Below are 14829 nucleotides of genomic sequence, written 5' to 3' on the forward strand. Positions count from 1 at the left end.
GGGGAGCTGTTGCATTATGGGTAATGTAGTGAAGTTCTGAGTGTGCGTGTTGAGGGCATGTGTACCGTATGTGGAAGTGCTTCACAGTGAAACGCTGCTGTTTCTCTGGGGATTTTGAATGGCAGACGTCTGATTTGGGTATGTGTATTTTTTACTGCACCTTCTTCATATCACATGTGTTTATTGACCTTATGAGACGGTGTATTGTTGTTGAAAAGTGCTTTTGAATGAGTTTTTCTGCATTTTCAAAGTGAGTTACTCATTGACTTTAGCTTGAGGCACGTACTGTACACCTGTGGTGTGGTGTGCTGGGTCAGTACGCGTCAAAAATGAAATGTACTCAAATGTATAACCTAAACGCTTTAAGTATATATTGAATCTCTGAATCAATATATACGTAAAGGCAAGTGCAACTTTGTAAAAAGCAGAGATAAGGTAGCGGGGAACATTTTTTAAGGTGTGTTTAAGGGTGTGATTTTCCTTGTTGACGGTGAAGGGTCAAATTGGCAACATTAACTAACAACATCAGAAGAGCATTTGGCCATTGAACCTTTTTAGGATAATGTGGCTTTTATAGTGAAATATTAAATTATAACACATTTCATAAAGACAGTACATGTTACTTTATACAGCATTATTAGCTTTTTGGTACAAAATGGCTATTTTTACCATCACTTGTTACACACTATCGCTTCCACTTGTGTCTTTGTGGTGGTTATCAGTACATCAGAAAGTATTTATTGTTAAAGCTAGTTGTAGTGAAGGGATAGTTCACCTAAAAATGAAAACTCTGATCGTTTCTTTGCCTTAAGGTCATTTCAAACCTGTATGACTTTCTTTTCTTAGCACAATACAAAAGAGGATATCTTGAAGAATGTTGATAACCGATCAACATTGACCATTCCATCGTATTGACACAAAACCACTGAGACATTTCTCGAAATATCTTTTGTGTTTCACGGAAGAAAGAGCTTTTGAACCACATACCGGTGGATAAATTATGACAGATTGTTTTTAAATCAATTAACATTATATCATGTTGTATATTTTTGAACATTCACATTTTAGGAAACACAGCAGATGGTTTTATCTGTTAAAATAAAGAATGAAGATGTGTATATATATATATATTAAATATATTATAATATGATATTATTTATTATTTCATACAATTACTTTCATTGTTACCATGTTTGAATTTGCATATTGTATGTATTTGAAAAGTCTGTACTTTGGTGGAAACAATGTTATTTAGTTTTTAATATTTAATCCAGATTGTTTGGGAAAAACTATTATTCTTTAAGTGCTTCTTACTTTTGACTTTACCAGGCCTGTTCAAGGGTGTTCAGTATGAGCGATTGTGATGAAGTTTATGCGAGCTTGGTCTAATGTTCAGTTATGACTTACATATGGGTCAGTTTTATCATGCTTGAGGGACATATCTCTAAAACGCATATATATATATATATATATATATATATATACATTATATAGAGATTATAGAGAATTTACGCTATATTGAGAATTATAGCTGTGGGTCTATATATTGTCACTTATAGCTAGTGTGGGTAGATGTAAATACATCCCCTTGCCATTAACATGTTGTGCTGATAAGCCCCAGAGCTGTAAAATAAACTGAACCTTCATCCAGTTGATCATTAACCAGTTAGACACCAACAGAACGATGCTTTTCATAATTCATCATGACGTGACTGTTTCATGTGTTGTGCTGTAGATCACACTATAACATAAGCCATAACTCCCCATCTGCCACTGTAAGATAAAAGAAACCGCCAAAACCTTAAAGATCGCTGTATCGCGGGATCATATTTATTGTTTTATTATAAGCAGTGTCACGTAACTTTATCATAAGGGACAGTCTTCGCCTCCAGGTGTTTGGAAGGGTATCTAGTGTACAACACTATAAAATGACACGCCATATCTTCTATTGATGATAGATATAGCTAAATAAATCAATTTTATTAACTGATCAAAATAAATGATTTATTTTCATTAATATGACTTTTAATGCTTTTTAATAAAACAAATAACAATTAAAGATGTAGGATATCTTTATTATATATTATTGATTTAATCTGCTCTTTCTTTTTACCAGCGTGATGATGTGATCATATAAGATGGGCTCTTTGCTGTCTGCGTGTGGTTTAAACAAGAAAAAGAAAGCAGAAGGTATATCTTACAAAAATCTCATTATGCCTCATTACATCTCATTTTGTCTTATATGTATTGTCATAACATCGTGCAGGATTTTTGAGATCGATTTTTGTCAGGCTTGCATTGCATGTCTAAACAATTGATTTGATTCATGTTTTATTCTTTTCATTATTTGTTTGCAGAGGAGAGGCACTTGCGAGCTAATGACAGGGAGTTCAATCTCTCTTTTAAATATGCGGTGGGTATGAATAGATTTACTTCAGGAAACAGACATTAATATGTTTGAGTGCTTCATCGAAGTGTTTCTCGTGTCTGTGCTGACAGAATAATGCCATCAAGACCTCCAAGTACAACATCTTCACCTTCCTCCCTCTTAACCTGTTTGAGCAGTTTCAGAGGCTGGCAAACGCATACTTTGTCTTTCTTCTTATGTTACAGGTAACTGAACTAAACACACAGGATTTGTAATAGTTATTTCAATATACTATTAGAATGAATATGCCAATGCATAACCTTTCTGTATTACTTAATACAGTAGTTCTTGATTCATTGTCTAGACACATCATTTTAAATTTTAATACAATTTTGAGTTTTAGGATAATAATATTATAGGACTGAATCATTTTAATAATTAAAATTTTTTGGTCCGGACCAAAATAACCAAAACAGAACAACAAATATGAACGCACCCTAACTGACATCATACTGTGTTGTGTTGAACAGCTGATCCCACAGATCTCCTCTCTGTCGTGGTTCACTACTGTAGTTCCTCTGCTGCTGGTGTTGTGTATAACTCTAGCAAAAGATCTCTCCGATGACATTGTGAGTCTTTCCGCTTCCTGTCATCAGAAATATATGTGCCTGAATGTCCATTCATACAATGTCATGTTTACCTAACACAGACCCGACACAAGAATGATAAACACGTAAACAATCGAGAGGTGGAAGTGCTCATTGATGGAGAGTAAGTGTATGCTGTATAATGGCAGTATGTGTGTAATATTATAGTTTATCATCTATTTTATTTCATTTTGAGGTACAATTTCAACCAAAAAAGTTAAAATGGATATATTGTATGTCCGGTTCACACCAAGACTAATAATGTATCATTGTTGTCATGCTTTCAAACAGGCTGAAGAAAGAGAAATGGATGAATGTTCAAGTGGGCGACATTGTCAAGCTGGAGAATAATGAGTTTGTCACAGTGAGTGTACCATTACAATCATAGATGTATGAACATAGATGCCTCATTTGCAGCTGCTTCTATTGGTGGTTAAATGTAAGTCAACGGCCATATTGGAACAGTCAAAGTTTGTCTGTGAATACTCAATTGCGGGCTGACTGTGTGTTTGCAACCGAAGTTATACATGTGTACAAATGTTTAATCTGTATTTGTTTTACACAATTTTTGTGAGGGATAAAAATGTAAGATGGTTCAAATACAGTTTAATATAGTATAATATTTAGTTTATAGGAAAGTATGTTTAATATGTTTAATAATAGCTACTTTTAGCTTAAATAGCTTAAAACAAGGTGAAATAAGACATAATTAAGCAATATTCAACAAGAAATATGAAACATATTGTATATTTTAACAACTGAGTGATGAATTCAGAATGCACGTGCGGCGTTGTCAAGGTAACATCACCAAAACAGACTTGTATCCAATCAGCAGTAAGGAGCACGGACATTAGTCGAGCCGAGCTAAGAGAAATCTCACACCCTGCCTTTAATGATTAATAAGTCATTTACAAATGCATTATAAAGCAGTTATAACTGCATGAATAAAAAGGGGAATTCTAACGGAATACCTGGTAAATAGTGAGCAGGTATAAGAAAAACAACATTACAACCTACAGTGTCCAATCTCACAGCCTATATTGCAAACAACATCAAGATTGCAATGAATCTGCTGTTGAGTCGAATAAATGATAAATATATAAATTTATTAAGCATTTATAACATGTGATTTAAACATGGCTCACTATTTGGCAGGTTAAGTTAGAATGTCCCTTTTAATGTAGTTATTACTGTTACATTATGCATTTGTAAATGACTTATTTATCATTAATGAACACATTTATAAATGCTTTATAAAGGGTACCTTAATGTAAAATGTTTCCGAAACATTAAATAAAGTTTAACAACATTCAAAAAAACTAAGTTCCAAAATGTAGCTGTATGTGTGACATTTTTAGTACAATAGACTTTTTTACGGTACAGTGATAGTGTAGTATGTTTCACGTAACCAATAAAGGTTATTTTTAACAGTTTTTGCAGCGACATAATAAAGATAAATTTCACACCATAATTTTGTGCTCTAGGCTGATCTTCTGCTGCTGTCTAGTAGTGAACCTCTGAACCTTGTCTACATCGAGACAGCTGAGCTGGACGGGTCAGTAAATCAACATGTGAATATACAGACTTTATTATTACTGTGTGTCGGAGCCTTCATCTCTCTCTCTATCTGTCTCTTTGTGTCTCAGGGAAACTAATCTGAAGGTGAAACAGTCTCTGACAGTCACTGGAGATCTGGGCAATGACGTCCAAACACTTGCAGCTTTCAAAGGTGAGTTACACCAAGACAGTATTACATCAGATGCTGAAATGGTTTTTGTAAATGTACCGATCAAAGTATTTCTTTCTTGGTTGCTACAGAATAGCTTTGACATTCAGAGATGTTGCTAGAGTGTAGATAGGTTTGTGTCTTATGGGAATTACAACTGTAGGGTGTGGATAGACACTATATTATATTTATTTATTCAGTTATGAAAACACATTTTTTGCTATATTATTTCAGGTGAGGTGCACTGTGAGCCTCCAAATAATCGTCTGGATAAGTTTACAGGAACTTTGACGGTCTGTGGAGAGACAATGGCTTTAGATAATGAGAGGATTCTGCTCAGAGGATGTACACTCAGAAACACAGAGTGGTGCTTTGGTCTGGTGGTGTTTGGAGGTGTGTACTATATACTCATGTTGATTTATGGCTGGAATACACTACAAGACTTACAATTGTTTATCTTATTTTACCGTACACTTGCAGACTTTTGGAAAGTTTCAAGTCAAGACAGCGCTTTTAAAAACACAGGTCAAATATCAGACACACAATACATTCCTATATGCAGTGTTAAATAAGACTATCAAATTCTAGCAGCCCCCCCGGCCGTGCAAACAGTGCAAAACAGTATGCAAACGGTGACGAGGAACCCAAAACTCCATTGGAGGAGAAAAAAACCTCAGAGGGAAACCAGGCCTAACCAGGGGAAACCAGGCGATAGAAGAACACTAACTGATCTGTTAAATCTGGGCAAAATCTGAGCAAAAGTCTTGTAGTGCATTTTAGCCTTGAGTCATTTTAAATATATTCTTTGTATGATAATTATGTGGTTTACCAGCTCTATTCAAATTCGGTCAGGTCCCGACACAAAGCTCATGCAGAACTCTGGCAAGTCCGTCTTCAAGAGAACCAGCATTGATCGTCTCATGAATGTTCTGGTGATGTTTGTGAGTACATCTACTGTATGATCCGACTGGTTTACAGAAATGAAGGCTTGGTGTTTCTCAGTCAGAAATTTGTGTTAATTCTGGTCCTTTTGTTAGATCTTTGGTTTGTTGGCCTTCATGTGCGCCATCTTGTCCATTGGGAATGCAATCTGGGAATACCAGGAAGGGGATTCTTTCATTGCCTTCCTTCCTCGACCTGATGGAGCGAATGCATCCCTCTCTGCTTTTCTGACGTTCTGGTCTTATGTTATTATCCTCAACACAGTGGTGCCAATCTCACTTTACGTCAGGTCAGTGCTCAGATGTTTAAAATGTATTATCTGGTCATTTACAGACTGATGAAACAGAATTGAAAATGTCTACGTTTGCAGTTTGTTTGGAAATCTTTTTTTTTGTGGCTCTGACAGTGTAGAAATCCTTCGTCTGGGAAATAGTTATTTCATTGACTGGGATCGTAAAATGTACCATGTAAAGAGTGACACACCGGCCCAGGCCAGGACAACCACTCTGAACGAGGAGTTGGGTCAGATCAAATATATATTCTCTGATAAGACAGGAACTTTGACACAGAACATCATGACTTTTAACCGGTGCTCCATCAATGGGAAGTCATATGGTAAGAGTTTATAATATTTGCGCTTGAATGTGACACTACGCAGTCAAAGGTTTAACTCATCTCCAGTTGTTGATGTTCTTTAGGTGACGTTTTGGATTTTGCTGGGCAGAGGGTTGAGATCACTGAGGTTGGTGCCAAAACCTTTGCTAATACATTTGTCAATAGCTAGAGGAGAATGGGGCAAGTTGTCACATTTTAAAAGTTAAAACAACACTGTAAAAAGACCCTGTAACTTTACAGAATTTACAAAAAATCTTTTTTTTTCACACATATTATGTAAAAGACTGTACATTTCAAGAAACATTTTATTTCCATACATTTTTTAAATATACTCAAAACCCGTCAAATTACAAAACTAAGAAAGAAAACCAAGCCAAACCTGTAATTTTATTGTATATTTCGGCTCTGCCCAGTTGCTGGGATTTTTTTACGCAGTCTACTTTTAAAATATGAATTATAAAACGTCAGGGTAAGACCGCTAATTTACAAGAAAACTGTTATTTTACAGCAATTTGACAGGAAAAAACTGGGATGTTTTACACTCAAGTGCTATATCCTATAACTAGAAAGTTCTGAGTGAAATTGCATAAATGTGTAAATGCTTGTTGTTTTCTAGCAGTGGTTCCACACTGTGTCAAATGTTTTATTCTCTGTAAACTCATCTATATAAAAATGTAAATGTTTGTTTATGTCTGTGTTACACATGTGGATTTATCTAAAATTTAATATTTGATGACAAAATTCACAAAATAATACAGACTGTGTAGGAGAGTTATTGTAGTTTTGTGGTTAGTTTTTCTTGTTTTAATTTAGTTTGATTATTTATTTGTTTTATGTGTATATACATTTATTTTAGTTTTGGTTTAGTTTTTATTTATTTTCTGTTCATTATTTTAGTGACCTAAGTCAACATTTAACGTTTGTGTCTAGTTTAGTTTTTTTTTTAAAGTGTATGTTTTTAATGTATGTGTTGTTTGTATGCATGTTTTTATTTCAAGGAAAACAACTTGTAATAGTTTTAGTGAACTCTAAAGACCTTGCTGTAAAAGAGCTAATAGGTCAATAGGTCAACACAATAAACCAAAGTACATTGGTTTTATGTTATTGATCTGAATTGTGAAGTTTTTATGATCACCCACTACTGGGACATGTTGTCACAATGTTACTCAATTAAACTGCACCAAGCAATAACAGTTAAATACATTTTTGTAGCCAAGACTGTACTCACTACAAAAATGGAACTACAAGTAAAAAATGAGTCCCGGTGTTTTCCTTTCTCATTTGTAGAAAACAGAAAAAGTTGACTTCTCCTGGAACCCACTGGCTGACCCAAAGTTCAGTTTTTATGACCATCAGCTGGTGGAAGCAGTGAAGCTGGGCTCTCCGGCGGTGCAGGACTTCTTCCGTCTGCTGGCCCTCTGTCACACTGTAATGCCGGAGGAGAAAACAGAAGGTGGGCACCAATTGTATTTTTATTTATTTAATTGTATTACAGACATGTTGTAGATTATGATAAATTCTGTTTTTGTCCCCAGGGGAGCTGTTTTATCAGGCTCAGTCTCCAGATGAAGGGGCTCTTGTCACCGCAGCCAGAAATTTTGGCTTTGTATTTCGCGCCCGTACCCCAGAGACCATCTCTGTGGTGGAGATGGGAGTCCCCACAACCTACGAGCTACTGGCAGTGCTAGACTTCAACAACGTCCGCAAGAGGATGTCTGTTATCGGTGAGACCATGACCTCTTCAGTTCTTAAATTAAAACAGATGAATCATTACCAATATCCATAACCAGGGCAGAATAATACATTTGCATTTCTTTATGTCGGTGTGTTTCTGCAGTTCGCAATGCGGAGGGCAGACTGATCCTGTATTGTAAGGGTGCTGATACGATGATCTATGAGAGACTGCATCCGTCCTGCTCTAAAATCATGGAGGTCACCACAGAACATCTTAATGTGAGTCACGTTTGACTTTCTATGTTTCTGTGTGACTTTTTCTATAAGTTACTATACCATATTTAACACGTTCACAGGAATATGCTGGAGAAGGTTTGAGGACGTTGGCTCTGGCTTATAAAGACCTGGATGAAGATATGTTTGCAAAATGGAGACAGCGCCACCACGTGGCCAGCACTGCAATGGATGACCGTGAAGCAAAACTGGATGCCATTTATGAAGAGATTGAGAAAGATTTGCTAGTAAGGCACCATCATGTTTTTGTAGTCCTTTCATGTGAACTTGGTTCGAGGGTCTAGCTAAACATTCCAGGTGGTTTTAGTTTGTTGCCCTGCAGTTAAGTCTTCATTTATGGTCTTCATGATGTTATGGACAGCATTTTATACATATATATATGTATATTTGATTCAATTATGATCAATATTTTTGGATAACACTCGGAATACAGGGGTCAGAAAGCCTAGAAAAGAAATCATACACTGGTGTAATTCATGGTGTCCACATAATCTATACTGGTTGACCAACATTTTGAAGTGTATTCATTTCAATATTATTATCTATAAAAAATACAGTTTAATAGGGTTTTGTAAATCTATAAAAATGATACCTGTCTTAGCGAACAACACTATCAAAGTAATAGTCTTTCAGAGTGTTTATCCATATGTTGATTATATTTATTTCTATGTGTTTGTGCAGCTCCTTGGTGCTTCTGCAGTCGAGGATAAACTTCAAGATGGAGTGCCTCAGACAATTGAGCAACTCGCCAAAGCTGACATCAAAATCTGGGTTTTGACTGGTGACAAACAGGGTGAGTTCATTCATTCACTTCCGCGAAGGATCTGCATACATTTCAGTAAAGGTTCAAATTCACAACAAGACTTTTGCTCAGATATTTAGTCTGGCCTTGTTGCAGAAAGTCTGCAGATTTGATCAGTTTGTGTGTTTCTATCTGAAAATTTCAAAAAGTCTGCAAGTGTATGATGTCTAGTTTAAGAAAAAATCAGTTCAGATTTTTCAAGTCTTGTAGTGTATTCCAGCCATAAGAGATGCTGTGAAATTGTAATGACTCAAGACCCCTGACAGGGTTGCCAGGTTTGTGTGACAAAACTAGCCCAAAGCTACCCAATACCCCAATTCCCCGACACCAGACTAGTATAGCTACTATATTATATAGTATAGTATATACTACTATACATCAAATTGATATTTTTACAGACACCATTTCTGTATATAGAAGCTAAACAGTCTGTTTCCACATTTTTAACCAGCGGAATAAAAAACACACCGCAGTATCGGTTAAAAGTAGACCCAGGAAAACAACAGAATTAGCAACCATGGAGCCTGGGTCTGTGGGACCTGTTTTCAACGTATAAATTAAAACAAATATTTTTTAGTTTTTATAAAAAAAAAATTAAATGTTCTTATCACAGATTCTTCTTTTTAGTACTTTGAAAAACAGCACCTTTTCATAAATGACTATTATTAACCCTAGATATGCTATCTATGTTGCTTGTAAATGTGATAATGTTTTTATGGCTGTATTCATTTAAATTACGAAAAGAGGCTGTGGGTTCACTTGTAACAAAAATATGAACACCATTCAAGAGTAAAGTGTAAGATCTTATTGCATTTGTAAAACAACTTCCACATCATTAAACTGTAAAAGAAACAAATGTTTCTTAATATGTGTTTAAGCATAATACATAATTAAGTCTTGCTGTTTAAATAAAGGAAGTTAAGATGCCTGCTGGAGATACCAACACAACAACATCATTTTGTTTAGATTACGTTTTCAAGAGTGTTTGAATGTCCCGCAGAGACGGCTGAGAACATCGGTTATTCCTGTAATATGCTAAGAGAAGAAATGAAAGATATCTTCGTAGTGGCCGCCAACACAGCAGATGAAGTGCGAGAAGAGCTTGTGTGAGTCTCATCATTCTTCATTGCCTATCATTTGACATACATCACATAATCTGCTATTAAGAGACCATTACTCTGTAAAAAACATTCAGGAATGCCCGAAGAAAGATGTCACCGGGGTCAGGAGATGACCCACCCATTATGAAGAGCAGACTTCTTGGAAAACAATCTCAAGTGGTGGAGGATGAGAAGGTTGATGGGGAGTATGGACTGGTAATAAACGGCCACAGTCTGGTAAGAGAACCTTGCTTTATTGACAAGAAATGATTTATTCCTCATCATGTGGACATCCTTCAATGATGAAGAAAAACATTTTATTTCCCAACATTCTTCTTTCAGGCGTATGCTCTGCAGAAGGACATGCAGCTGGAGCTCTTGAGGACCGCGTGCATGTGCCAGGCGGTGATCTGTTGCAGGGTCACACCTCTCCAGAAAGCTCAAGTTGTGGAACTTGTCAAAAAGCACAAAAACGCGGTGACGTTGGCTATTGGAGACGGAGCCAATGACGTCAGTATGATCAAATGTGAGTGTTTCTTGCAAAGTGACAGAGATAAGCGCGAAAGAAACCGGAAGTCATCCAACTGAAAAAGCTTTTATTAAGCTGTAACTTTATTTTCATCTTCATATTTTACTATTTAACATTTGAGTAAAGTTTTAAATGAAGCCTGTCGTACTGAACATTTATTCCTCATTAGCTGCACACATCGGTGTTGGTATAAGTGGTCAGGAAGGCATGCAGGCGGTTCTCTCCAGCGATTTCTCCTTCGCTCAGTTCCGTTACCTCCAGCGACTCCTGCTGGTCCACGGTCGATGGTCTTACCTGCGCATGTGCAAGTTCCTGCGCTACTTCTTCTACAAGAACTTCACCTTCACATTTGTGCACTTCTGGTACGGCTTCTACTGTGGCTTCTCTGCACAGGTGAGAATGTTAGGAGCTCTTTAGAATCCTACAATGACATGACTTTATTTGTATAGATGTTTGTTTGTTTAATGATAAACTGCAATATTTAGAAAGTAAAGTCTGATGTCATTGCTATTTGAAACCACAATGCTGCAATCTTTTTTTTTTAAAGCGCCATTGTCAACTTTTTCTTTTTTTAAAAGAAGTCAAATGTGAGCCTTAGATGCTCATTGTGACATAATAAAATTGTTGTTTTCTTTACAGACTGTGTATGATGAGTGGTTTATTACGCTCTACAACCTGGTGTATACGGCTTTACCAGTCATTGCTCTCAGTCTATTTGATCAAGTATGTCTAATATATTACACTTACTGCATGTGAATCTAAACTATGTTCCCATATTTTCAATCTCTGTATTAATGTGTGTATTTAATATCATGAGATGTGGTGTGCACCTACAGGATGTGAATGACCGCTGGAGTTTCCAGTACCCTCAGCTGTACTCACCGGGTCAGCTGAACCAGTATTTCAGTAAAATGGCCTTCGTGAGGATTCTGCTGCACAGCTGCTACAGTTCGCTCATATTGTTCTTCATCCCATGGGCTGCAATGCACGACACGGTCAGAGACGACGGAAAAGAAATTGCAGATTATCAGTCCTTTGCCCTACTGGCGCAAACATGCCTGCTTATAGCCGTCAATGTGCAGGTAAATTCTGATTTACAGTACCGTGGTATTTTATAATACAATGTGCAATGCGCTCAAGTGGGCATACAGTGCGAATAAATGTACAAATAATTGTATTTGATTGTTTGAAAAAAAGTAATTTGTTATTTAATACAAAGTTGCACCTGCAAAAAGAAGTAGTATTTATTTATAATATTATTTGTATGTTATTTTTTCAATACCTTCAATATTTATTGGGCCATGTACACACACTTGCAAACTCATTTAACGGTGATTGTGCATGCATATTTAAGCTGGGTTTGGACACGTATTATTGGACGGCAGTGAATCAGTTCTTCTTGTGGGGGAGTCTGTCTGTGTATTTTGCTGTTACTTTTACCATGTACAGCAACGGCATGTACCTCATCTTCACCTCATCTTTCCCTTTCATTGGTGAGTGCCCCCTACCCCATACGTCACATGTTTAAAACTACGCAAATTTTGAAATGAATTAAAATGAACATTTTCATATCAGGCGCTGCGAGAAACTCTCTAAATCAGCCGAATGTGTGGCTGACCATCTTCTTGACCACTATATTGTGTTCCTTGCCTGTGGTGGCATACCGGTTCCTCTTCATACAACTTAAGCCAACCATCAATGACAAGGTGGGTGGAAGTATTGATGTTCTAAGACTTGATAGTGAGCTACCTTGATGTCTAATATCTACGTAGGCAGCTATATTCTAAATATCCTTACTAAAACGGAACCCCAGAAGTGAAGGAACCTTGTTTGTAGACAACAATTCTGCAAGCCACACAAATTGCGCCCCTAGTGAAGTACAGGGGAGGTTAGCATGTTGCTAAGCTAACAATGCAATCTGCTAAACATAAAAATATTTAATGTCATCATTTTCATTTTTGGGTGGACTATCCCTTTAAAGAAGAGCCTGTATGTCGTACTCCTGCATCCTGACATCACAAGATTAAAGATAAAAGTCATATGCTTTTTCCTATGTTTTTTTATTGCCCCTGCAGACATGTTTTCTAATTATAGAAGTTGTGTTTTAAAAGCTCTTTCCAGCATTGTGCCGACAGGCAGACAGTGTGAAATTCCTTTTCCTACATGAGTAGAACGCATGTGTAGAATGAGTCACAGCTGTGGCGAGGCTGCAGCAGAGCATCACGCTGAGGCGTAATGTCATGGTTATTTCTGGAATCCACAATCAGTGGTGTCATAATCTGATGAGCCATTCATAAAGAAAAGACACATTTGGGCTTTAAACCGTTTTTCTACTTCTTGTTCCACGTTTACGAATTCTGTTGTCTTCTACTCCTTTTCCTAAATGTTTACATCTTTTAGTACTATATTACTACAGCAATACTCTATTCCTCAGTTTGTGTTTGGATAGATGTGTGTGCATTAATATTCTGCTATTCACAGCTTCCTGTTTCTTGCCATACATTTTTGTGTTGCACCAAAATATCGACCTGTAATGGGTATCGGTCAATAAAAGCAAATTTTCAATCTATCGGCTGATCCTGTCAATCAAACAAGGACAGGACAATGCAATGCAATGAATTTGTGGTCTGTATATAGAAAATGTTAAGAAACATAACCAGTTTGTAGAAATGTAACAATATCAAAATCTCACTGTCTCGGTATAACGTCCACGGTATGATATTTATTGCAATATTTAAAATGACAAATGATGGCTTGGAAACGTGTCATAAGCATCCCCTTTTCTTTATCCTCTTACCACAACTGTTGCTTAGAGGTATGAGTTATAGTATGAGATGAGTCAAAGGACCTACATTTTTACATTTTATAATATTTTTAATTGCACCAGATGGAAATTAACACTATAATTTTCTCTAACATTCTCTATGTTTGGCCCAGGTGACCTATCGTTTCATAGTCACGTGACCACGATAATATAGGACAATTTTGCTATTGCGATAGCACGAAATTGTTAATATTGTTACATCCCTACCAGTCAGAATAAATAACATTCAGAAATGTAATCTTCAGAATTGGTATCACTCTGTATAATCGGCTTTCCGTATTGGTGTGCATCTCTATTTTTTACTTATTCTAGAAGCTGTTTCACTTCACAATGAACAAACAACACCATAACTTCTGTTTCATGCCAACTATTACCTCAATACTGCCTTGCTAAAAAAAATGAAAATCTATTGTTTCTCATTCTTCCTTTTTACAGGTGCGTCACAAGGTGAGACAATCCAAAGCCATGCCCCTGCCTCCCCCTCGTCGCTTCCCACGGCGACGGATCAGCACACGTCGTTCTGGTTATGCCTTCTCTCATGCTCGCGGTTACGGCGACCTTGTTACGTCTGGAGGCTTCTTGCGTATACCGATCAAGACCAGATCCACCATTTTCCCCCGTTCAGAGACCCCCTTGGCTGACAGCACCCCCCAGATATATCGAGCCATCTACCAAGAGAGTCCAAGCTCCTAAACTGAGGAGCTCATGTAGAACATTTTCGATTATTTACCATCAAGCCTGGATTTCATCTCTGACATTGGTGAAGCATATACTTGCTGTTTGTGTTTGATTATAGTTAACTTCATGATGCCAAAATACTCCGGACAGTAAGATGTTATTTTGTATAAAGCAGTGAAGCTTTAAATCTATGAGAATGTTTATTACAGGTATAAATGTGATTAATATTTTTTATTAAAACTTACTTGAAGATTTCAAACACCCACACATGTAAACACACAAAACAGTTTTGCTTTCATTTTGAAGTTCGTATACAGTACAAACACAATACCAAAAAAAATCCATGGATGCTATGAGATTATTGAGGTCGGCACAAGCCTTTCGTTTGCCCGTGAACATTTTTCAAATATGTTTTAGCTCTGTATTTTTGTTTGTGTAATTATAATTAAAATATGATTTTTCTGCTTTAATTTTTCATGTTTTATACCAAGATACTAAATGTGCCTTGATTAGTGATTTATAAAATAAAGTTTTTGAAAACCTTTTGTTTTTTGGTGTCATATTCATTCGATTTTTTTTAAATAACCAAATATCTAATAAATGGTACATTTTCTCTCAAATGTTTTAAGA

At 36.5% G+C, this 14829-nt stretch overlaps 1 protein-coding gene across 1 annotated transcript; it reads left to right on the forward strand.

The window, feature by feature from the left end:
• Positions 1 to 14741, forward strand: atp8b5b (ATPase phospholipid transporting 8B5b). The gene is made up of 28 exons (XM_079447865.1): positions 1 to 138; positions 2117 to 2190; positions 2358 to 2413; positions 2500 to 2613; positions 2899 to 2997; positions 3078 to 3139; positions 3307 to 3379; positions 4500 to 4570; positions 4662 to 4744; positions 4976 to 5134; positions 5594 to 5682; positions 5779 to 5972; positions 6090 to 6298; positions 6382 to 6425; positions 7586 to 7751; positions 7834 to 8022; positions 8136 to 8251; positions 8329 to 8493; positions 8948 to 9059; positions 10069 to 10174; positions 10264 to 10405; positions 10511 to 10694; positions 10867 to 11090; positions 11337 to 11420; positions 11534 to 11779; positions 12052 to 12190; positions 12273 to 12403; positions 13957 to 14741. The coding sequence occupies exons 2-28, from the start codon at positions 2139 to 2141 to the stop codon at positions 14212 to 14214; spliced, it is 3567 nt and encodes a 1188-aa protein (XP_079303991.1). The 5' UTR covers positions 1 to 138; positions 2117 to 2138; the 3' UTR covers positions 14215 to 14741.
• Positions 14742 to 14829: the final 88 nt, after the last annotated feature.

This window comes from Barbatula barbatula (assembly GCF_947034865.1).
Source record: "Barbatula barbatula genome assembly, chromosome: 24".
Taxonomy (NCBI): Eukaryota; Metazoa; Chordata; class Actinopteri; order Cypriniformes; family Nemacheilidae; genus Barbatula; species Barbatula barbatula.